This window comes from Pongo pygmaeus, chromosome 8, assembly GCF_028885625.2.
Source record: "Pongo pygmaeus isolate AG05252 chromosome 8, NHGRI_mPonPyg2-v2.0_pri, whole genome shotgun sequence".
In the NCBI taxonomy this organism is placed as follows: domain Eukaryota; kingdom Metazoa; phylum Chordata; class Mammalia; order Primates; family Hominidae; genus Pongo; species Pongo pygmaeus.
Window position 1 is genome coordinate 62,141,274 of NC_072381.2, and position 23,976 is coordinate 62,165,249.

A 23,976-nucleotide genomic window follows, 5' to 3' on the forward strand; every position below is an offset into this window, starting at 1 on the left:
AAAATTAGCCAGGCGCGGTGGCCCATGCCTGTAATCCCAGTTAATTAGGAGGCGGAGGCAGGAGAATCGCTTGAATCCAGGAGGTGGAAGTTGCAGTGAGCCAAGATCGTGCCATTTTGTATTACAATTCCCCAGCTTTTCAGTTTTACGCATTATGCATCCGCTTTCTACCTTGGAAGAGGAGGACTTAACCCTTTACTCCCCATAAATCCCTCTCCCTGCAAGCCACCCCTCACGCTTGTCCTTTCCAATCTCTCCACTAATTAAACTGCAGTGCTGGCTGGAGTAATTTTCATAGTTGACCTTATTATGACCACGTGAGCTATCAGAGTGAGCAACATAACACATGATTTCTTTTCCCGTACAACTTCTTGTTTTGTTTGCTTAATTTTCTTTGAATTTATCAATATTTAACCGAAAATTTGATGTCAGTTGTCTAAATCTACCCTCAGTGAGCTTTTTCACATCTGATGTTTTATTTCTATTTCTTCTTCAGAAAGAAATCCTCCTGGGGAGATCCTTCCATCTGGACCAGTGCACAGAATTCCCTTTACATCTTTTGGGATACACCCTAAAGAAGATCCAGTCTTTGTTCACCTTCATGGGCTTCTTCAATGTGAAAGGCAAGTTTTTCACATCCAGTATGTCTGAAACATTTTTTTTCTACCTTCACTCTTTTTTTTGAAACAGAGTCTCACTCCTTCACCCTGGCTGGAGTGCCCTGGTGCAACCTCAGCTCACTGCAACCTCTGCCTTCTGGGTTCCAGAGATTCTCCTGCCTCAGCCTCTGGAGTAGCTAGGATACAGGCATGCACCACCACGCCCAGCTAATTTTTATATTCTTAATGGAGACAGGGTTTTGCCATGTTGGCCAGGCTGGTCTCAAACTCCTGGTCTCAAGTGATCCGCCAGCCTTGGCCTCCCAAAGTGCTGGGATTACAGGACACCTTCACTCTTGAATGAGTTTGGCTATGTGCAGAGTTCTAGGCTGGGGATCAATCTCATTGAGCATGATGAAGGCATCACTCCCCTACCTCCTTTATTCAGATGTATTGAGAAGCCCAAAACCACTCAGATTTCTGATCTCTGTATTTGACCTGTTTCTTTCTCTGTGTAACTTGTAGCATCTTCCCTTTCTCCCAAGCATACTGACATTTGAGGGTACTAGTCTGGGTCTGCCTTCATCTACTTGGCTCAACATTCCATAGGCCCCTCCATAGAGAAGCTAATAACCTATTTCAGGCAATATTTTCCTCAATGATTTTGACACTTGCATTCTTCCCTGTTTTCCCTTTCGGTTAGCTCCTATCAACTGATGTGGGAAGCCTGGCTGATGCTTTAATTTTCTTACCTTTTCTGCCTTATTTATTATTCATCTCCTCATCTGTTTGCTCTATTTTCTGAAAGACTCTCTGAACTTTATTTTCTAATACTACTACTGATATTTTTGCTCTGCTTTTTTTAAAAATTTTCTGGTAACTTTGTTTTCTAACTGTTCCTTTTTATTGTATCCTGTTCTTATTTCATGGATACAAGAATTTTTTTCAAAATGTTCTTTTCTCTAAATAGACTTCCTTTCAAATTGCTTTTTTTCATTTGTTTTGCTTTCCTTCATATTAGGCACTTTCTTTAGCCATCAAGTAATCCCTGGCAGTCCGCATGACTAAGAGTGAATGACTCAGGAACTAGCTGGAAGCTCTGAGTCCTTGGGCAGCTAAGTTTCTGTCTAGGATGATCTGGTTGGGCCATTTGTTGGGAAATCCCTGTTGTCAGCATCATTTGTATTTTTTTCCCATCTTAGGCTGGTTAGACTCCACAGTGAGGCCCCTTTTCATCTATAAGGGCCGGGCTGTCAATGTTCTAGAAGCTAAAAGGGGTTAGAAGACTAGAGAATGGAGGTGGTCTCTATATTAACTCCCAAGAATATCTGGAGGCTCCTGGGCCCTTGGTTTTTCCTTCTGCAGAAATGTGCAACATGCAGCTAAAAGTCGGAGGCCATCACCCAGCATCGCGGTGGAAGGAAAGGGATGGAAGGATGTAACTGCATCAGCTGCTTTCAAACTATTCTTGTACTCAGCAACCTCTGATGCCCACGTTCCCCTCCCCCCACAAAAAAATCTCATGCCATCCACTCCTACATTTCAAACTGAATCATTCACATACTCTTTGCTTGCAAAATTTTTCTTGCTGTTTTCTTTCTCATTCTCCCTGTTCTCACGCATTGATTTCTTTTTTACAACTCCCTTTATCTTATGTGGGGTTTTAGGAGAAAGCAGAATTACATGTGTCTACTCAAACCACTATTTTTTACCCAGAAGACCTCTAGGAAGATTTCAAAGTATTTTTAATTGCCACCTTTTTATTTAGCAAAGTGAAAAAATCAGGAAGTATAGTCTATTATTACATAAAAGAAAGGGCAAAAGAGACTTGGCACATGTAATTAAGGTTACTCATCAACTGATCTTAACATAGGGGGATCATCTGAGCTATCCAACGTAATTACATGAGCCCTTAAAAGCAGAGCTTCCTCCCAGTTGAGGGCAGAAGAGGAAGGCAGAGAAGCAGCAGCAGGATTTGATGCACTATTGCTGGATCTGAGCACAGGGGCCACATGCGAGGACCAGTGAGGGACTCTAAGGGCTAAGAGTAGCCCTGGCTGACAGTCAGCAAGGACTCAGTCCTACCGTAACAAGAAACTGCACTCTGCTGAAAACCTGAATGAGCCTAGAAGTGGATTCTTCCCAGAGCCTCCAGAGAGGAGCACAGCCCCGCCAACAATTTGATTCGGGCTTTGTGAGACCCTAAGGAGGGAATAAGTTGAGCTATGCTGGGCCTGGACCTCTGACCTACAGAAATTGTGAGGTTTCATACAGTCAGCCGTCTGCAACCACAGTTCTGTATCCATGGATTCAGCCAACTGGGAATGAAAAATATTTGAAAAATATTTAAAAAAAAAACAAAAAATGATACAAGTAAAAAATACAGTAAAACTGCCTGTAATCCCAGCACTTTGGGTAGCCGAGGCCAGCGGATCACGACGTCAGGACATCGAGACCATCCTGGCTAACACGGTGAAACCCCGTCTCTACTAAAAATACAAAAAATTAGCCAGGTGTGGTAGCGGGTGCCATAGTCCCAGCTACTCGGGAGGCTGAGACAGGAGAATGGTGTGAACCCGGGAGGCGGAGCTTGCAGAGCAGAGATCTCGCCACTGCATTCTAGCCTGGGTGACAGAGCAAGACTCCGTCTCAAAAAACAAAAAAAAACAAAAAAACAAAAAAAACAGTAAAACAACTATTTTCACAGCATTTACTTTTGTTTTTGAGACAGGGTCATGCTCTGTCGCCTAGGCTCAAGTGCAATGGCACAAACTGGGCTCACTGCAACCTTAACCTCCCAGGCTCAAGCAATCCTGCCTCAGCCTCTCAAGGAGCTGGGACTACAGGAGTGTGTTACCATGCCCAACTGATTTTTAAATTTTTTTTAAGAGACAGGGTCTCACTATGTCACCCAGGCTGGACTCGAACTCCTGGGCTCAAGCAATTCGCCTGCCTCAGCCTCCCAACACGCTTGTATTATAAGTGTGAGCCCCCGCACCCAGCCAGCCTTTACATTGTCTTAGATATTTTTATGTAATCTGGAGATGGTTTAAAGTTTAGGGAAGAATGTGTGAAGGTTATATGCAAATACTACACCATTTTATATTAGGGACTTGAGCATCTATGGATTTTGGCATCGTGGAGGGGGTATGTCCTGGAACCAAACCCCCTTGGACAGTGGAGGGATGACTGTATAAAAAGGATGGGGAGGCTGGGCACCACGGCTCATGCCTGTAATCTCAGCATTTTGGGAGGCCGAGGCAGGTGGATCACAAGGTCAGGAGTCCAAGACCGGCCTGGCCAAGATGGTGAAACCCTGTCTCTACCAAAAATACAAAAATTAGCTGGGTGTGGCGGCAGGCACCTGTAATCCTAGCTACTCGGGAGGCTGAGGCAGAGAACTGCTTGAACCCAGGAGGCGGAAGTTGCAGTGAGCTGAGATCGCGCCACTGCACTCCAGCCTGGGCGACAGAGCGAGACTCTGTCTCAACAACAACAAAAAGGATGGGGAAAGGGGGCAGAAAAATAACATCAACTCAGAACAGAGTGGACCTTTAACTTAAAACTTTTTTTCTCTTTTTAGAGACAGGGTCTTAAACTCCCAGCTTCATGTGGTCCTCCTACCTCAGCCTCCCAAGTAGCTGGGACCACAGGTGTGTACCACCACACCAAGTTAATTTTTTAATTTTTTGTAGAGATAGGGTTTCACTATGTTGCCCAGGCTAGTCTCAAACCCCTGGCTCAAGAGATCCTCCCTCTGCAGTCTCCCAAAGTGCTGGGATTATAGGCATAATCCCATCACGCTCAGCCCAAAACTTTTAGATTTACAGAAAAGCTCATTATCTCTCCTATTGCCAGATTAGCTCTATCAAACATCATTGCAACACTGGCACTCCCTTAAGAACCAGCTGTTTGTGAGCCTTGGATCCAGATTAAACTGCCAGTGCTTGGCAGCCCCACACCCAAAGAAGTCAGGCCCTTGGCTCCTCCCACAGGGACCTTCAGAGGGGGAGGATGGCCACCTGCACCCCTCCAACGGGATGTCCTCTACCTCTAGTTCTTTAGCATCCCCCGATTCTGCCTGGCCCTGTTTGGACGATGCCCATTTCAGGAGCTTGCTGGAAATGTGGAATCTCAATTCCCTTCAATCTGCATTTCACTAAGATCCTGAATAAGATGAAAATTTGAGAAGCTCTGAGACAACAGGCTCATTTTTTTTATATACTAATAAGGCGTCATGAGGGAGGAAGAGGGGAGAGAAGCCCCAAGGGAAGGAAGCCGGATGACATGACAGTGGAGAAAAGTGAACTGAGTGTTGGGAAGGCGAGGCCCAAACCATGTGGCCTGACCCTGCACAAAGGCACTGCGAGCTCCCCAGGCTTCTCCTCCAGTGATGTCCCTGGAGTGTTTGCCCCTCCTATGGGATAATCACATGCCTCACAACCCTCCAACACTACTCTGCTGATGGTTCCAGAGATCTGCATCTTTCCACACAAGCACCAGGCACAAATACCAGACAAAGCATGGACCAAGGGGCCCCACCCAGAATCCCTCAGCCTTCACCCACCCAGACACTCAGGAGCTTTCCCAAACTCCTCACGCTCCAATACCTCCCCTCCCCTCCCTCCTGAGGGCACAGGTCAGTTCCTCATGACCTCACAGGGAAGGTCTGAAGGTCTCTTACCCTGCTCTCTACCTTCAACCCCACCCCTCCTCTGGCCCCTCTTTTTCCTAAGGACCCAACTGACAATGACAACACCCACCACCCATATCCTGAGCTACACCCCATGCCCCCAAATTATCCTTGCTATCTCTTCTTCCCTCTCATTCTCCGAAGCCAATCCTTCAACACCACCTGGCCTTTGAGGCTCCCAGAACTGGCCTCTGACCTGATCACAGGCCCATCCCAAGGAAGGGCAGCCACATCCCCCAAGGAAGGTGGAGTTTCTGCTGCACCTCCAGTAGCACCTGGGGCCTGGACATTCCTACCATCTGAGAAGGGGGTCTCTAGAGCCCGCTAGGTGCTGGGAAACATTCACAGGCCAAAGGAACAGGCAGGCCCAGGGACAGAATCCTAGGAGGGGGCAGGCGAATATGAAAGGGAATGGGCCCCAGTAGGAGAGAGAATCACTAAGGCAGGCCAGGGCAGGCTGCTCAGCTGCCCACAGGAATCTCACCCTCTGAGGATGGAAGGAGGGGCTCGGCTCTCTCTGACTCACCCCTTAGAGCCAGAACTGTCCATGTATATCCCTGACCCATTCCCTCATTAACCCAAACGCCACATCCAGGGGCCACCAGAAACAATGCAAAATCAGACACCGTGGCATGTGAACCTATGGATTACATCAAAAAAGAAAAAAAAAAACAAAAAACTTTAATTAAAAAAAAAAAACAAAAACCCACCATGGCGGCAGCAACCACTCACTGGAGTGAAGAAGTTTGACTCTTTACTGTGGGAAGTCACTACACAGCTGCACAATGTCAGGGGAGCTGGATCCCCTCCTTTATCACAGGGTGACAAACACTGCCCTGGCACAGTGTGGGGAAAGTGGGCCCCCGGCTTCCAAGGCCATCAAGCCCCTGACCGCCAGCCCTGGATGGCCTCCACGTGGAGGTGCAGGAGAGGCTGGGCCCCAGCTCCGAGCTCCACCAGCCTCTCCAACGGGTCTGAGGGTCTCAGTGCCTGGCATCCTGTAAAAACCCTGATCTTAGCGACTGAAGCACTGTGAATTTCCACCACCAAAAACCCACAACCCAAAACCTGCCGAGTTTCAGGACACCAAGGGGCCTCGTCGTTAATCTGGTGAGAGGAGGCCTCTGTCTACCTCAATGCTGTCATCAGGAAAGCAGCAGAGTGGGTGGATGTGAGTCAGGGGAGGCCTCAGTGGGAGAAGCACTGGGCCTGGAATGGAGGTCACCTAGTCCAGTGACTTCCAAGCTTACTATTTTTATTATTATTTAAGCTACAGGAGGCTTTGTTCAAAGAAACTCTGACCCAGAAACCCAACATGGAGGCAGGCAGAGCAGGACACTTTTATCTTCGGGTGGCTGGGGGAAAGGAAGGCTTCACAAGGTGCACACTAAAAACCATGGGCCTAGTGCGACTGATGCCACGCTCCACAGGACAGCAGAATGGCTCAAGGAGCTGCCTCCAGAATCATATGGCAACTACTTCAACAGAACTGTGATAGGCTTGGAAATGCATGTTTTGAAGAGCTGTCATTCACAGCAGCTTGAAAAAGCCCCCACTGGCCAAATCTGGAACAATCTGAGCGGCAAAACAAACAATAATAACAATGGATTTTAACTCATTGAATAAAATAAGAATTCATGAGCCCATTCTAATACACACACAGAGATAAATAAACAGGAAAGAAGGAAAAGCTATGTGTAGCACAATGATACATAGCTACAGCAGTTCCGTATAGTTAAATGATAAATGTAGGAGGAATTATGGAATTAAATCATTGCACTCAACACCCATGACAGAAACAACCGACTGTGCCAAGAATCTGCAATGGGTCCTAAAACCAGTCATGAGTTTGACATGAAATAGCATACTGTATTTGCATAGTCTCAAAGTATCTCCCCACAGGACACTTACGAAGAACAAAATAGTAACTCAGAAGGAAGAAACCCAGCAGACATCACCATAAGCAAGCGATCATTGTCAATATCACCGGTAATGACTCAGACCCACATCATGTGCCTCCCAAGGGGATGCACCTAGGACTCACCATTTCCGCAGTATTCCTTACAAAACTGCAAAACTTGCATCTAACCATGAGGAAACAACAAACAAACTTAAATTAAGGGAGATACTACAAAATAACTGGCTTCAAGTAACTGAAACATAGAGTTTGTGGTCCTTCTTGGAGAAAGAAAAAAAAAAAAAGCAAACAAAACATTCAGGCCTTGGGCCCCATTGGAGATTCTCACTTTCACGTTTTGAGACAGGGCCTCACTCTGTGACCCAGGCTGGAGTGCAGTGGCACCGTCACAGCTCACTGCAGCCTTGACCTCCCGGGCTCAAGTGATCCTCCTACCTCAGTGCACACCTGCAGTCCCAGCTACGTAGGGAGATGGGGTCTCCCTATGTTGCCCAGGCTGGTCTCAAACTCCTGCTTAAGCCATCCTACTGCCTTGGGCTCCCAAAGTGCTAGCTAGGATCACAGGCATGAGCCACCACGCCCAGCACCCATGAGAGATTTTCAGAATGATTCATCAGGCAGCTCATTCAACTGCACCAGCAGCCTCAGGGCAACACCTGCCCACCCAGGTGAGGCAGGGCCTGGTCACCCACACCTGCCACTCACCCCACACCTGCCACCCACCCCACCCTCACTTCTCAAATGGCTAGGCAAAAGGAGGCCTGGCACCTTGGCTTCCAAGTTGATGTCCCAACCTACTTCCCTCTGCCATTGAAGATGAAGCTGCCCACTCACGGGAGGATGCTAGGCCAAGGCAGGCATAGTGAACGTGTCCTATACCCATACCCTGATCATCATGACAGGCCTGTTTCTGAAAATCTAAGTCTACATGAAATGTCTATACACAGAATCCTTTTACATGCTCCTGGTAAGAGCACATCAGAGCCTCTTCCTCAGCTAGCTGCAAACAAACGTGGAGAGTCTGGGCCCAGTCTACACTAGTATTCCCAATGTGAACAAGAACCCACGGGGTCCAAGGTGCTGTGCCTCCAGACCTCAGGAGGACTGGGCTGGGCCCTGTGGCCTCCCTAGATCAGCAAGGTTGAAGCAACCCACCCAGCAATCCATCAGTGCACAGGCTCGCCTGCCAAGCCCATGGGGTGAAAAGGCTTTTGCTGTGGGAGACAAGCACCTAAAGACTTGTTTCTACATATTCAGGGCACTGCTGCATGTAAGACACCAAGAATGAGGCCGTGGAGACAAACACCAACTCAGAGTGGGACCTGTGCCTGACTCAGGGGACTCAGAACATGACTCCCTTCACTAAATGCAGTCAAGTAGGTGCTGGAGGGCAGAGAGGAGGAGGTCGTGGTGGTGGCAAGCTGGTCAGGAAATGCTCCCTAAAGCAGCTAGTTTAAATGTGTACTAGATGAGGGCAGCACATCTAGAAGCTCCCCAGTTTGGGATCAAGAGCTGTGCCTGAAGATAGGGAGGGACACACTGCAACCCAACCTGGCAGCAGGCAACTGTCTCACCCCGAGACTGACCCTCCAATGAAGATTATTAACAGAGCCTTCAGTGTATCCCCAGCTCCAGGCTGGGCCCTGCAGATGATACCAAGACAAAACCAGCATGGTCATCCTTGCAGGGCTGACACCATTGGGGTGGGAGCCACTCCTGAACACCACAGATGTTCCAAGTGATGAGTGGCCCATTCTGGGGGAGAAATAAACTTTGCTCCAATAACTGGGTCTTTAAAAGCTGGCTGTTACAGGAGCTGCTCCAGTAGGCTGCAGGGATTTGACCTACATGCCTAATGTAGATTTGAAGTGTTCTCTTTGTACAGGTCACAAAGAAACTACATAAGAGAGTTTAGAATTATATTTACTCCTCATTCTCTATGTTTCCATGCCTGAAAGCCATAAAGATTATGGCTGTAAGATGCTTAAAAATCTTTTTATACAAAATTGCACAGTCAGCTAGAATATACTGTCAGTCTTCCATATATCCACAGGTTCCACATCCTCAGATTCGAGTAACCAGGATCAAAAATATTCAGGAAAGGCTGGGCGCAGCGGTTCACACCTGTAATCCCAACACTTTGGAAGGCAGGTGGATCACCTGAGGTCAGGAGTTCAAGACCAGCCTGACCAATATGGTGAAATCCAGTCTCTAATAAAAATAGAAAAATTAGCGGGCCTGGTGGCACACACCTGTAGTCTCGGCTACTCAGGAGGCTGAGACAGAAGAATTGCTTGAATATGGGAGGCGCAGGTTTCAGTGAGCTGAGAACACGCCATTGCTCTCCAGCCTGGGCAACAGAGCAAGACTCTGTCTCAAAAAGAAAAAAAAAAAATACAAATGCTTTAAATTATATAATACTTACATAGCATTTACATTGTATTAGTTATTATAAGTAATCTAGAGATGATTTAAAGTATATGGAGGAAGGACATAGGTTATATGCAAATACTACTAAGTGCAGGGGCTAAAACCAATCTCCTTGGAGACACGACACCAAGAGACAACTGTATTGTGTTTTAAGACAAAAAAACCCACCTCAAAGGACAGCAATCTGGAAAACTTCTGAGTCTAGGGTGGGACACTTTCCAGCCCACCCCAGGGCCTGGCTGCCCCAGACTGGGGGAAAAAGATTTACAGAGTTAAACAAAACAAACAAACAAAAATCCTTTCCAAAGAAGCCATGAAAAGTGAAGCCCAGTGGGGAAAAATAAAACTAAATGTGCCTCGTGAACGTCAAAAGAGAGGAGGAAGAGGCGGCAGAATTTTTTAAACTGCAAATCAATGGTGAGAAACTGCTGGAAAAGGTTGAGAGGAAATCAAGAGTCAGGAGAAAGCAGATCATCCCCTAAAACAGAGCCAGAAAGGTAGGGGACCCCTTGGGTAGCTGAGCAGGAGAGTCAGGGTCTCATTCCCAGGGAAGCAAGCTCTTCCCCACAAAGCCCCAAACTTCGCCAGAATGCAGGGGATGTGCAGGCGTAAAGTGAAATCAGGAGAGCACCTCAAACTGTTTTCTGCTGCAAAACTACTACAAAATACAAATTTACAGTCCCTCTTCTGGACTATTTATTTATCTTCAATATACACCAAAACACCTTTATAGAAAATGCTTTGTGTTTCTTCCAAAAGCAAACAATATTTACGACCTGATTCTGAACCTGTTCTCCAGCTGGAACAGGACAGGGCAAGTGGCACCAGATGGCCAGGGAGGCTTAGGGCTGCCCTTTCACCCAGGAGGGCTCCAGTTACCCCCCCCATCCCCACCCCCACCCCCATGCCCCAAAGATAACCTCGCCAGCAGGGCTCTGGGCCAAGGGGGCTTTCTCGAACTAGCTCCATTTCCAAGACATCCCCAGCACCGAGGAATAACTGCTGTGCACTGCACACCCAGAGGGGAAGGACTGCAGAGCCGGGGCTGCCGAACCTGTTTAAAGTCGACAACTTTCAGGAAAGCAAGTGGGTAAAGACTGCAAAACCACGAAACAGGCTAACAAAGCGAAGGCGCAAGCATGACAGTGTGGCTGGCTGAGGCTGTGCTTCTCAAACATGAAAGTGCATTCAGGCCGGACACGGTGGCTTCGGCCTGTAATTCCAGCACTTTGGCAGATCACTGGAACCCAGGAGATCAAGGGTGTAGCGAGCCTTAATTGTGCCACTGAATGCACAGTCAGACCCTATCTCACAAAAAAAAAAAAAAAAAAAATTAAAAAAGCATTCAAATCACTTGGGTTACCTTGTTAACAATGCAAATTCTGATTCAGCTGATCTGGATGGAGACCCCCAAGATTCTACAGCGCAGCAAGCTCCCAGGTGATGCCCATGCTGCCCATCAGCAGGTCTGTGGATGGCACTTTGAATAGTAAGGATGTAACACTGACACACAGAAGGAAAACAACCATTAAAGCAAGTCATGGGAAGAAAGCCACCCATCTTTATTGTGCTTGATTTACAAGGATGCAATCAGCTTCCCTGGAGGAATGCTTTAATTTTGGGATTTGTTTGGGATTTTGTTGCATCCCACTGGATCCTCACAGATTATTTTTATTCCCATTTCTCAGCTGTAAAAACTACTCTAACCAAATGATAGAGACCTGCCTCTTCCAAGACCACCGCCCTCCTGTGTCGTGCCCGGCAGAAACACAGCCTAGAGCAGTGACACAGGCTGGCCCCGAAGACAATGGGAGGAAGTCAGACGGGCAGCAGGCACAGGGGGGCCTGGTAGGCAGTGCTGGTTAGGGCGGACAGGCCCAGAGGATGGAGGCTGGGCCAGGAAAGGCACATAAAGGGCAGAAACCCAGCCTGAAAGGTCACCAGGAAAAGAACATTTTGTCTCCTAGAACCTGTTGACAAAATAGAGGCAAAATTCAAACACTGTCTCCACCCCCAAAAGAGGAATGGGGATACTGTTTTCGTTTTTACTTTCAACAAGTTTGTTTTTACATTTAAGAGCTTGGCCTCACTTTGGCAAGAGGTAAAATTAAAAGCTTTACTTCCCTCTCCCTGGATTCCACTTCACAACAGAGGGGCTACACTAATAAACAAAAGTAATGTGCCATTTCCAAGAAAAGCCAAGGCGAGGTCCAAGGTAAGACTACTTATCAGTGAGCTGCTCCAGGGGCCAGACTCAGCGCCTGAGAACTGGGAGTGTGTGTTTGGGCTCAGGGTGGCTCGGTTTCCATTTGAAAACTACAGGCATCTTTTGAGGTGATCATCACCACCCCTCAAGAACCTGAGGAAGAAACGCCCAGGAAAAGAGGGGCCCTTTGTTAATTCCATCTGATGACATTTTCTTCCAAAGGATCCTGAGTTGGCAAGAGAGATTCCTGGTAGTGGAGTCAGATTAATAGAACCATTTTGGAGTTAGATTAATAGAACTCCAAGGGTTACAGCTAAAATGTTCCCAAAGTTCCTCTGAGCAACACTTCCATTTTCTAGTAAGAATCTATACCCCAGGAAGTGACCCAAGGTCACCCAGTAAGCCAGAATTCAAACCCCAGCCTCTACATCCATTGTGTTTTTCCCAGAAAGAATAGTGAGCTGCCTCGATCGTGACTTTCCCAGTCTTGTTTGGGTCCAACAACCTGTAAACTAAAAATAAAATTCTAAGCCCCATAACCAACTAAACAGACCCTCTTGGCCACGAGGACCCCAGAGAAACCTGAAAAACAGCTCTTGGTCACAACAAGGAGGAGGTTGGAAAGGCCTCATTACATACCTCCTCCCTTTTGGGATTTAGACACAAAAACTGACCATCATTAATATTAAAATAGAGATCATAAGACTAAGAAACAAGACTGTTTGTGACAATAAGATACCGAAATATAAAGAGGACCGAAGGCCATGCCAGACAAGGGTTAAGTCACTCACGCCACAGCTCTAACCCAGTGTATTAGTTAACGGACTTCCTTATCTTACCAGTCCTTTCTGCTGACTCTAAATTTTTGGACAAAGCTTTACTCCTTTAACGAATTACAAATTAAAGAATCTCTGAACCCACCTATGACCTGTAAGCCCGTTTCATGATACCCCACCTTTCTGGGCTTAACCAATGCATATCTTCCATGTACTGACTTATGCCTTTGCCTGTAACTTTTGCCTCCTTAAAATGTATAAAACAAAACTGTGATCCGACGTCCTCAAGCACCCTTTCCCCACACCTCTTGAGACCGTGCTTTTCCCAGGCCGCAGACACTCACTGGATCAGAATAAACCTCTTTAAAATATTTCAGAGACTTTGGCTTTTCTGTTAACATACTCCACCCCCCACCGAAGTGGCGTCTGTGTTTCAACGCCTTTCACGATGAGCACCAGCTCTTTTTACTTTGAGTCGTAGGTGCTACAACATTTGCTAAAATGAGGGCTGGGTGCTGTGGCTCACACCTGTAATCCTAGCACTTTGGGAGTCTGAGGCGGACGGACAGCTTGAACCCAGAAGATGAGCTCGAGACCAGCCAAGGCAACATTGCAAGAGTCTGTCTCTATGAAAAATTTTTAAAAATCAGTCGCGCATGGTGGTGCGTGCCTGTGGTTTCAGCTACTGGGAAAGCTGAGGCAGGAAGATCACTTGAGCCTGGGAGGTGGGGGCTACACTAAACTATATTCATGCCACTACACTCCAGCCTGGGCAACAGAGCAAGATTCCATGTCAAAAAACAAAATAAAATGAGGACACCCCAAGGTGCAACCCTATCTGGGGCTGAGGCTTGCTTCCTGATTTGTAAGACTTGGCTGATAAGAGAATCAAATAAGACAGCCAGGATGGGTTTTGAAAGGGTAAGATATAATGCTAAACACATGAAAACTAGCAGGAGTTATGAGTTCTATACATAACAACTCTATTTCAAAGGCAGGTGCCTTACAGATTTTGTCTGTGGTTTAGAAAGGAGGCAGTATGGGTTGGGGCAGGCACACCTCAGATAGAGAAGTCAGACAGCGGGTGAGAGTGGCCTTCACCCCGCCTGCAACCCCACACATAGCTGAAATTGTACCCCCAGAGAGAATGCTCATTTTGCCCACCAAAAAGTGGTGGGGGAGAGAAGGGAGAGATTCAGATGTGAAGGAGCAGGGGACAGTTCCCCTCAGAGAAAAGTCCTCACAACCATAGGGACCAAAATAAAAAATATTCTTAACCAATCCTGCCTCTGTTTTCAACAAAGACCAGGAGATTAAGAATGAGCATCCTTTGTGCCTGAGAGTGGCTTTTTCTGCCAAAGACCCGGAGGCTAACTCTCTCTCTCTTTAGTGTGCACCTTGGCGGCCCAAAACAGGTGAGACCTCTCTCTGTTCCCACTGTAGGTGTCACTATCTTTCTGATCCAGTAAGAGGGGATACTCTGTGCTTCTCTCAGCATGGTTGGGAGATAGGGGTACAGGCAAGAGGAATTAGGGGTGCAGCCAGGGGGCTGCCATGCCTTTGGCTCAGTGGGCAGATTCATGTCACAAGGGCTTCCACCCCGCCAGCGCTGTGTGCTGGCTGCCTGCTGCCCATTGCCAGCCTGAGATTCAAGAGCCCGGAGATGGCAGAACAAAGGAAAATGGCTGTGGCTCCTGCAGCGGGGGTGGCTGCAGGCTGAGCTGCCAGCACAGAGGCTTTTCAGCAGCTGAGTGCTCGCGTGAGGAACAGGGGGCACTGGGCTGAGCACTGAGGCACAAAGCAAGTGGGGGGCCTGGGAGACTAATAGCAACCCAGGCACGTGCCTGGCCCCCACCCAAGGGCACAGCTGGGCCGGGAAGACTCGGCAGAACTCACTCCCCAAAGCAGTGGGCAGGTGGCCGACAAGCCTGGCACCGGCCACTCCTGCTCCTTGCCCAGCTGCTCAGAACTCTTACCCAGAGGTGTTCCAGGCAAGCACAGGGACTTGAGAAGCACGAAGGGGGATCTTGACAGAGGCAGAAACTAGAATCTGAGAACACATGATGGGCCTTGGAGTGGCTCAAGGCTGTCTGCAAATGGACCTCTCTTAAGCATAATGGGCTCCTGCTACCAGCAACAATAGCTGCACTGACCACTCCCTCTCCCACTCTCCTCCTTCTCTAGTCCCCTCCCACCCTCCCCCCAAAAAAAATCTACAATGGGAAGCAGCAGGAAACCAGGGCAGAGCCCCTGAATAGCTCCACTGTGAGTCCCCAGGTCCCGCCTCCTCAGCCCCACAGGTCAGCCCTCACTGCCACCAGGCCACAATAGAAACCTCTGTGCTACCAAGGACCCAGGCCCAGATAATGAGCTGCACATGGGAAGCTCTGGCCTTCTCAAGGGGACTGCATGTAACTGCAATGGTGAGAAGTTCTCTGAGGAGAAGGGTGGGAGAGCCATGGCAGGGACACAGGCCTCAAACCCACCAAGTCAGGGTCTATTTAGGAGGTCTATCTGCCAGCCAGCCCTAAAGTCTCCCTGCTTCCCACCCTGCCCTGGCATGGGGCAGTGACAGCCACACAGGGAAACAACCAGAGAGCTCCCAACACGGAGTGGGCACCTCCAACATGCTCTCACGACTGTCCCTCCTTCCCCACCCACCCCAGGAAGAACCGTACCCCATTTCTGTTCTGAAACGAAGCGCCGGCTCAAAACACAAAACCCATCTATTATTTTCACCAGGTGCCTTTTACACAGGCTTTTAAAATCACAGGGTGGCAATCAGGCCCAAGGCGGCCTGAACAGGGAGGTCTGCAGAGCAGCGAAAGGCCAAGGGAAGCCAGAGCAGGAGGCCGATCCTCACACCAACCCCTGACACTGCGGGAAAATCTGCTCCTCTAAAAGCTGACGCCAGCTCCAGCTTGTTGCAACCAACGCTCTCCCTTCACACCCCACATAGGTCCTGCAAAGTCGTGAGGCTGCTGGAACCCACTATGAGAAGCCTGCTCCCCCACTCCCTACACCCCAGCTCACTCTGGCTGACTCCTCACACTTTTATGGGCACAGGCCGCATGACCCAGAGGGCCAGCCAAGGGCTGTAAATATGGAGCTCACGGAGACAGGCTGGCCTGAACTGAACCAAAGATGGACTTGGGTGGGAACCAACACGCTGGCACCCCTCATGCCTTCCCGGTAGTTTCTCCAGCTCTTGTCTTTGTAGAAGGCCAAGATCCCTCCAAAAGAAAACTTTGTAAACTTTCATTCCCCCTTTCGGAATCAAAGCCGCATGTTTCTTTTCCTTTTACACACCTAATGCAGTAACTCCACATCTAGTCATTTCAACTACAGACCTACAGCATGCTTAAGATACTCCTGCAGCTTAGCCTATAGAAACAAGATACTGAAAGCAACCTCAAAATCCATCAATAGAGGGCTGGTAAAGTGAGTCATCATTCACTGTACAGCAGAATCATGTGCTGCTGTTAAAAAGAATGGACTAAACTATGTATGCTAAAATGGAACAATCCTGGGATAAATTTTTAGAGCAAAAATCAGGAAGTGCAAAACAGCATAATTAGTATACCACTGGGGTAATAAACAAGAGAGGAATACAGACATGCTTGACTAGGCACTGAACATCTGGTGACAGGGGCCTCAGGGGAGCAGAACTGAAGGGGTCAGGGATAGAAATAGGAGTTTTCACCGGGTATCTTTGTTATGTGTTTTTCATCATGTATACATTTTTGTAAATAAAAATGTTAAACCTAAATTAATATTTAAAACGCCTAAAGTTTGTGGCTGGACACACAATTTTACCCGTAGCTGTCTGCAGGCAGCTTCTGGTGTTTCCCTAGAACATGGCAGAGTAACGGGGAGGGGAAAGGAATCAAGGGGAAGGAGGGGGTCAGGCAGTGGCAGCCTCAGGGATACAGACTCACCAACTCACAGGGCTCCCTGCTTACGACTCCACCCCAAGTCCCGAAATAGAAAGTTTTCCTAAGAAGAGCAAGAGCAGATTCTGACAAAGGCACAAAAGAAACCAGACCATCTGCTGCCAAGCCCACTTCATGATAAAACTGTAAGACCCTAAGGTTCAGGCAATGTAGGCGATGCAGGAGATGGGGCTGAAACCCAGGCATCCCGGGCATCCACAGGGACCCTTCTCTGAGCCCTCCCCACTCAGTCATCACTAGAGCTCGAGGTCTTAGTGCTATGAACACATCCCAGTTTCAGCAACTAAAGAAAGCTATTTCAACAGATTTCTAGGCCTGGCCCAATTCCAAGGACAGGCTAAAAACAATTTCTCCAAAATCCCAGCTCAAAACCCCATTCCCTAACCACTAAACTCCATGTACCTTCTAGGAAGTGGAAGCTGCAAAATGGAGCTGTGAGATGCACTTGTAGATTTATTCCTCACTAAAGGGATACATATATGTTGCTTAAAAGCTTCCTTTAACTGACGTGTCAATAAATATTCTGCACTCAGAAGCACTGATATACTTCCTCCAAGTGATTTTTCCCCCTAAGGAACAATACAAAAACCATTCCAGCCTTTCCTGCTGCTGAGGGGAATGACACAATGACCATTAGAACCAGGACTGGCCAGACCATTTGAGTGAGAGATGTGGATGGCAGGGAGTGGTTCACAAACAGAACTCTTATCTATGTAGAACAACTCCTCCACCCCACCCCATCACATCCCATCCCACCCCATTCCTACCCCCTAGGCCACCAGGGCGGACAGAAATAAACACCTCCTAATGACCTCAAGCTCAAAGATCACCCAGACCACAGGGAAAGAAGGCCAGAGAGGGGAATGGGTATATTTGGTTCCCCTTACAGAATAAGATGCTTTCTGAAGACTGCTAAATATGTTCAATAAGTAGCCCCTGAATTAAGAAGCACAAATGAAGTGCCCAGGAGTTTGACACCAGCCTAGGCAACATAGCAAGATCCAATCTTTACAAAAAATTCTTTAAATTAGCTGGGTGTGGTGCAGCATGCCTGTGGTCCCTGCTACTGAGGAGGCTGAGGCGGGAGGCTCACTTGAGCCAGGAAGGTGGAGGCTTCAGTGAGCTGTGATAGAGCCACTGCACTCCAGCCTGGGCAACAGAGTGAGACCCTGTCTGAAGAAAAAAAAAAGGCACAAATGAGATCTCACAACAGTGAGAATCATACTGGCACCTGAAGCCCTCATATTTCATTCTGCTCCTCTCAGTAGCTCAGTGCAAGCCCTCAGCAGGTCTTGCCTGTAATCCCATAATCCTCTGTGAAACCAAGACCAGCCCCTCTCCAACCGTCTTTCTGCAGGAGTGAGCAGAGCCCAACCCAAGCACTAATCCTCAACACACCAAACCCTAGCACCTGCCTTTGCCACCTCATCAGTCATGCCATGGAGGGGAGCGTCAGGGCTACCCTACACCAGAAGAGCCCTCAACTAAACCTGCCCGCCCCACCCCATCCTGGGCACATGCCACTTGTTCCTCTTTGCTCACACACTTAGCATCCCAGAGCCCTTGGGAATGAATCCCCCACCACTACCACCAACTCCGATTTTGGCATGCCCCCCTCAAAAACCTATCCACGTTTATACCATCACTTGTATTTCACAAGAAGCTACTAGAGTTACAAAACACAATGACTGTGGCAGGTACGATGTCTGCAGAGAGAAGGGTTCTGTCACCACCACTGTTCCGCTGCAAGGGTGGAAGCTGGCTACAGAGCCTCTAGGAAGGAGGGAAGGCCCGATCCACAGCCGACAGGTCTTCCTTACAACAGCAAGGGCCTGGTTCCTGAAAAGCTGACTGTTGAGACAAGATCAGCCTCAAGAAAAGGAGGCAGGCCAAACAGGGTCACCTGTGCAGGGGAGGCTGGAGGGAGCCGGCCCTCAAGAGAGGCAGAGTCTGATCAAGTAGACAGGAGGGCCAGAGAGAAAAGGAGGAGCCTCACTCACGGAGGAGGAACAAGGTGGGCTGGAGGCAGGGACCTGAAGGCCTCAGACAGAAGGAAGCTGGTGAAGCTCCCATAGGCAAAATGCCCAGGAGCTCTGGCTAGAAGGCCGCGGGAGTATGCAGTCCAGGCAAGAGGAAGAGATCCCCCACAGCACCTCCCTCTGCCCAGCTCAGACAAATGGGACGGTCAATCCCCAGGCTGATGGAGGCGAGAGCGAGAACCACAAAGTTGTCAGACTGGTTTGCCCAGGACAGGGAGAGCAGGAAACACAAATTGCAGCAGGAGCTCAGTTTCAGGGGGCAAAAAAAAGAGTAGTCCAAAGTAAAATGGCTGTGGTCTGACAACCAACAGATTTGGCAATAGAAGGCTAGCAGCGGATAGCTGTTACAAACAGCAAAATTGGTGGGCTGTAGGGAAACGAGGACCCAGTCCATGCGATTTCCTGGGTGCAGAGGGGAAATCCAGCAGGCCAAGAGCAAGGGAGCCAAGGGACAAGGGGCCAGCAGATGCTGAAAAGGACCAAGGTTTCTGGAAAAAAAAGAGAGTGACACTTACAAGAAGGGATACCTACAAGGAGAGAAACCTGTCCCCTATTCTTGCACTGGCCCAAGCTCAGGACCACTCACACCTGTCTCCTGAGGGACAGGCCAGTGCAAGAAGAACGGACAGGACACTGCCAGCCATGCAATACTGACAGAGATTCTGTCCCTGACCCAACTTTATTCCTCTGAGCCCTCTACTCACCTGGTCCTGACCTAGGGCTCCTAACTCCATTCTCTCTAAGAGTCTAGTTTTAGCAAAAATCCTGTTAACCAGAATCCCCCATCCTCAATATCTAATCACCCTGGATATCTGATGGTATTTCTCATCCTCTACTATCTCCCAGGTAAAACCTGATCACCCTGGCCTGCCTGCAGCAAGAATTCAGTTAGCTAAGTTTATTAAAAATTTCCCTACCCTCTTAGAAATTTTCAGGAGCCCCCACACTCCGCTCCTTGGCTATAAGTTCCCACTTTTCTTTGTTGTATTTGGAGTTGGCCCACTTTCTCCCCTCTACCGCAAAATCCATTGCGATAATTCCTACATCTATTGTAATAGTCCTGATACAGTCTACCTTACCAGTTTAACAAGTGTCAGAATTCAGTTTTTCTTTCACCAGCTCCCTAAGTCTTCCTGGACCCACTGCTCCCACCCCTCACTCAGAGTGTGTAAATTACTTAGTCTGGGGCTGTCGATGACCTCCCCTACCAAGCCCCAGAAAAAGACCCTGTCTGCCTGGCCCAGGGACACAGGAGAGGACCCTCAGCACAGCTGGTGGGCACCCAGATTGGGGACAGACACACCCCTACTGCTGAGAGTCCCACAGCACCCCCAGGATCACCACTCAGACCTCGGGGTACAAACAAAAGAGATTTGGGAGAGACCCATTTCCTTCCATTGCTGTGGGGCCGTTCTCCTGGATGTTAGGGCTCCGAACTCTTCTCAAGGCCGTGCAGTGTACAGGAGCACAGGCCCAACAGCTGGGATGCATAGTCAGGCAGAAAAAACCCGGAGAAGGTTCACTAGCCCCTTGTTCCAGTCCCTCCTCAAACCTTACCCATGCAGGACAGCCCAACTCCAGCTCTCCCAAATGCCAGGAAACACAAAGACTCTGAGGCAGCACCAGGAGCTCACCTCTTACCAGAATCCCAGAAGCCACTTTAGAGACAACTGCCCCAGCTCTCAGGCTCCCAGCTCAGGCCAGCACAGCCTAAGGAGGGAGGAGCCAGTTCCTCCAGCTATCTAGCTGAAAGGCACAGGCTCTAGGCCTTCTCCCTGGCTGCTCAGTTGGGAGGCAGTACAGACCGCAAGGGGTGAAGAGTTTCAACCCCAGCCTGCCCAGGCCCACTTAAGCTCTGGTCTCCAGGCCTGGCCTGCTGCCTCCTAAAAGAAAACCACAGCCCCACCCAACCCTACCCAACCCCACCAAGCCCAAGGGCGGAGGAAGTGAGGTTCCCAGAATCAGCTGCTGGTGAACACTTGCTGAGTGTCGCCAGAGATGGCAGCTGTCTCACACCAGTGTCAGGCCTAACTCAGGGGCTCTGGATCTTGCTTCTCAGTGTACTAATGCTTCACTGCAACCCCGTGAGACAGGAAAGGCAGACTTGATTCTTCTCACTTTACAGATGAGAAAAGTAGACAACTTTTTTTTTCCAGGAAGAAAAAAAAAAATCAAAGACTTGTGTAGGTCACTCAACTAGAAAGTAGGTACAACTTGAAAGCTTGCCTCACCACCGTCCACTCTGCAAGCTGGACAGTGTTATTCATCTTCACATCTTCACGTTTAATCGAGAGCGGCACTGGACACTGCCCCCCTGCCAGGGCCTGCGCTCCACCAACATGGCTACTTGCCCTGTCTAAACCAAAAGCATACACAATTAAGGGAGAAAATGGATGTGGAGATATTATGAATAACCTCCCTGATTCACAGTTACAGAGGACACTGCTATAATGGAAGATAAGCAAACTGAAACACTGGCATTCACCTAGACCAAAGACTCTCAAAACTTCATTCTACGCAGCTCCCTGGGTACTCTGATAGCCTGCCAAGAGTGAGACCACTGCTGGAGACTACCACCACCTCTCAATCCACTGGCAGAAAAACGGAGGCCCTGGAAAAGGTGGAAATATGCCTAAGGAGAGTGAGTTAACCATGAAGCAGAAGAACCTGAGGCCTCACCACCTCCAACAGTGTCTGCTGGCCCCGAGGGAAATCACCAGAGACTAAGCAGGTGACCAGGCACAAAATCAAGAGCCACAGTGTGGCTGACTCTTCAAAATCCTGCTAAGGTGGCCTGAGGGGGAAAATGTAATTAACAGAGGGTTCCTACTCCCTTCTACAGACCAGGGATCTAGCCCCACACTCAATCCTGTCCCCAGTGGGAGTCCACCTTCAGTCACCTCACTACCACTGCTTTCTACACCCCATGCCTGCAAGCTCAATCCCCAAGTCCCACAAAAGTGGGGAGGACCAGGCCTGCCTGGGTATCGCTACCTGCTCCTGCTTCTAGGAAAGGTGGCTGCCCCTACAGGCCACATCGAGGTAGGGGATGGAACATGCAAGATGTCCAAGGACTGACAAGGCAGGGCAGAGACAGGCAGCAGGAGCCTAATCCCCTTCCCATAGGCGTCTTAAAGGCCACCAGGACTCAGTGGCAGGAAAGAGGGATCATCATGTTCTCTGTCCCTCTGTCCAAGCCACCAGGGGTGTTCCCACTAATCACTAGGGGTTCCCCCAGTGAGGACAACATAAAGCAGGTAAGTGATGTATATGCAGTGTGAACAAGAAATAAACCTCTGTTGCTTTAAGCCTTTGAGACCTGGGGATTGCTGTTACCACAGCAAACCGTGATCTGTCCAGACAGACACAAGCAGTGACTCCCCAGTCTTCTGCATGTGGCAGTGCTGGTCTTCCCATTCCCTGGCCTTAGGGAGACAGAAGCTACATCACCAATCAGCGGGGGTTCCGGGGTACCTGCTATGTGCCCAGGCTGTGCTGGACAGATGAGATGTGTTCAGAGGCAGGGATACAAGGACACCTTCACTGAAAACACTCATTAGTTCCACTGTGGGCCAGGCTTGTTTGGTATATGAATCCATTTTAATCACCTCTGAGAGGAACGTATTGTCTAAATTAGAAATGAGAAAACCTGGCCAGGCACAGTGGCTCATGCCTGTAATCCCAGCACTTTGGGAGGCCGAGGCGGGTGGATCACTTGAGGTCAGGAGTTCAAGACCAGCCTGGCCAACATGGTGAAACCCCGTCTCTACCAAAAATACAAAAATTAGCTGGGTGTGGTGGTGCGCACCTGTAGTCCAAGCTACTTGGGAGGCTGAGGCAGGAGAATCACCTGAACCCAGGAGGCGGAGGTTGCAGTGAGCCGAGATCGTACCACTGCACTCCAGCCTGGGCAATAGAGACCCCGTATCAAAAAAAAAAAGAAATGAGAAAACCCAGCTCATACTGAGACCTCAAGCAAGTTACTCTGTGACCTCTCGGGACCACAGTTTCCTCATCTGTAAAATGGAGCTGTTGACATCACGGTTGTTGTTGTTTTTTTTTTTTTTTTTTTTTTTTTGAGATGGAGTTTCATTCTTGTTGCCCAGGCTGGAGTGCAACGGCGCGATCTCAGCTCACTGCAACCTCCACCTCCCAGATTCAAGCAATTCTCCTGCCTCAGCCTCCCAAGTAGCTGTGATTATAGGCATGTGCCACCACGCCCAGCTAATTTTGTATTTTTCGTAGAGACAGGGTTTCACCATGTTGGTCAGGCTGGTCTTGAACTCCTGACCTCAGGTGATCCACCCACCTCGGCCTCCCAAAGTGCTGGGATTACAGGCGTGAGCCATCACGCCCAGCCATCACAGTTGTTTTCAAGGATTAAATGAGTTATTACAAGTCAAACTTCTAGGGTGTAAGTCTCAATAAACTCACTATTAGTATCACTATGAAATAATCTTGTCCTTCACTAAATTTTAAACCAGCAAAGGTTTCCCAGGCCTGGAAAATGCCACTTTGCAGGCACTGCTAAAACGAATTCTACCTCAGTTGAAGTTAAATGGGTCAAATTCCTGAGCACATGGTAGCATAGAGTGAGGCCTGAGGAAATAGTTCCAGAACCCAGGGCTTTCCTGCTCCCCGGCCTCCATGGGAACTTCACTTCACTGCCGCCACCACCTTCAGGGCAGAGCCATCTCCTCTCCCACTTCATCCTGCCACTTCCTACATGAGAAGGACCTTCACCAGTCCTCAGAGACTAGCACAGCTGCCCAGCTGGTGAAGGGGACACTTCCCTGGGCAGCCAACCACTCTGCGGCTCCATGCCCTTTCTTCCTGGAGCAGCCACAAACCTTCAGAAGCACACATGGGCTCAGACCCCCACCCCCAAATGATCCTGCTACGCTGAGATCAAGCTCAGATCAATAAACACTACTGAGCACCTATGCCACATCCAACCTGGGTTCTAAGACCACACCAAGTTTATAGCTGGTGAGGGACTTTCCAGACTTGGCATAGTGCCTGCAACAATGCCTCGCACCCCACAGAAATCTCAACCATGCTTTGTTAAGTAAACTGAGGATGACATTAGGTGGTCCAAGCAGTGGAGTTCAGAGATGTGGGGATGGATATATCCAGAAAGTCTCCAACTGAAGCTGAGGTGCAACACAATGAGAAGAAAAGGGAAAATACATCTGGTGGCCCTGGGTTTCCAGGGCCTGTCACTATAACGTTAGGGATCAGAGTGGGATCAGACTGCGCGTGGTGGCTCACATCTGTAATCCCTGTGCTTTGGGAGGCTGAGGTGGGAGGATCACTTGAGCCCAGCAATTTGAGGCTATGATCACACCGGCAGCTAAGGGGA

At 48.9% G+C, this 23,976-nt stretch overlaps 1 protein-coding gene across 4 annotated transcripts in view; it reads right to left on the reverse strand.

Moving 5' to 3' along the window:
• The window catches only part of TSPAN14 (tetraspanin 14), a 63,327-nt gene that overhangs the window by 37,809 nt on the left and 1,542 nt on the right, over positions 1-23,976 (reverse strand). Inside the window, exon 2 of one of the 4 annotated variants that reach the window (XM_054435283.2) lies at positions 11,004-11,143. The exons of 1 other annotated variant lie outside the window; for it this stretch is intronic. Coding sequence is in view for 1 of the 3 variants with exons in the window: in XM_063669891.1 (XP_063525961.1) it covers positions 20,172-20,175 (4 nt within the window). In the remaining 2 variants the exon portion in view is untranslated. Of the gene's footprint in view, positions 1-11,003; positions 11,144-14,598; positions 14,618-20,171; positions 20,374-23,976 lie in introns of those variants that run through there. 2 more of the 4 variants (XM_063669891.1, XM_063669892.1) reach the window with 2 other exon arrangements.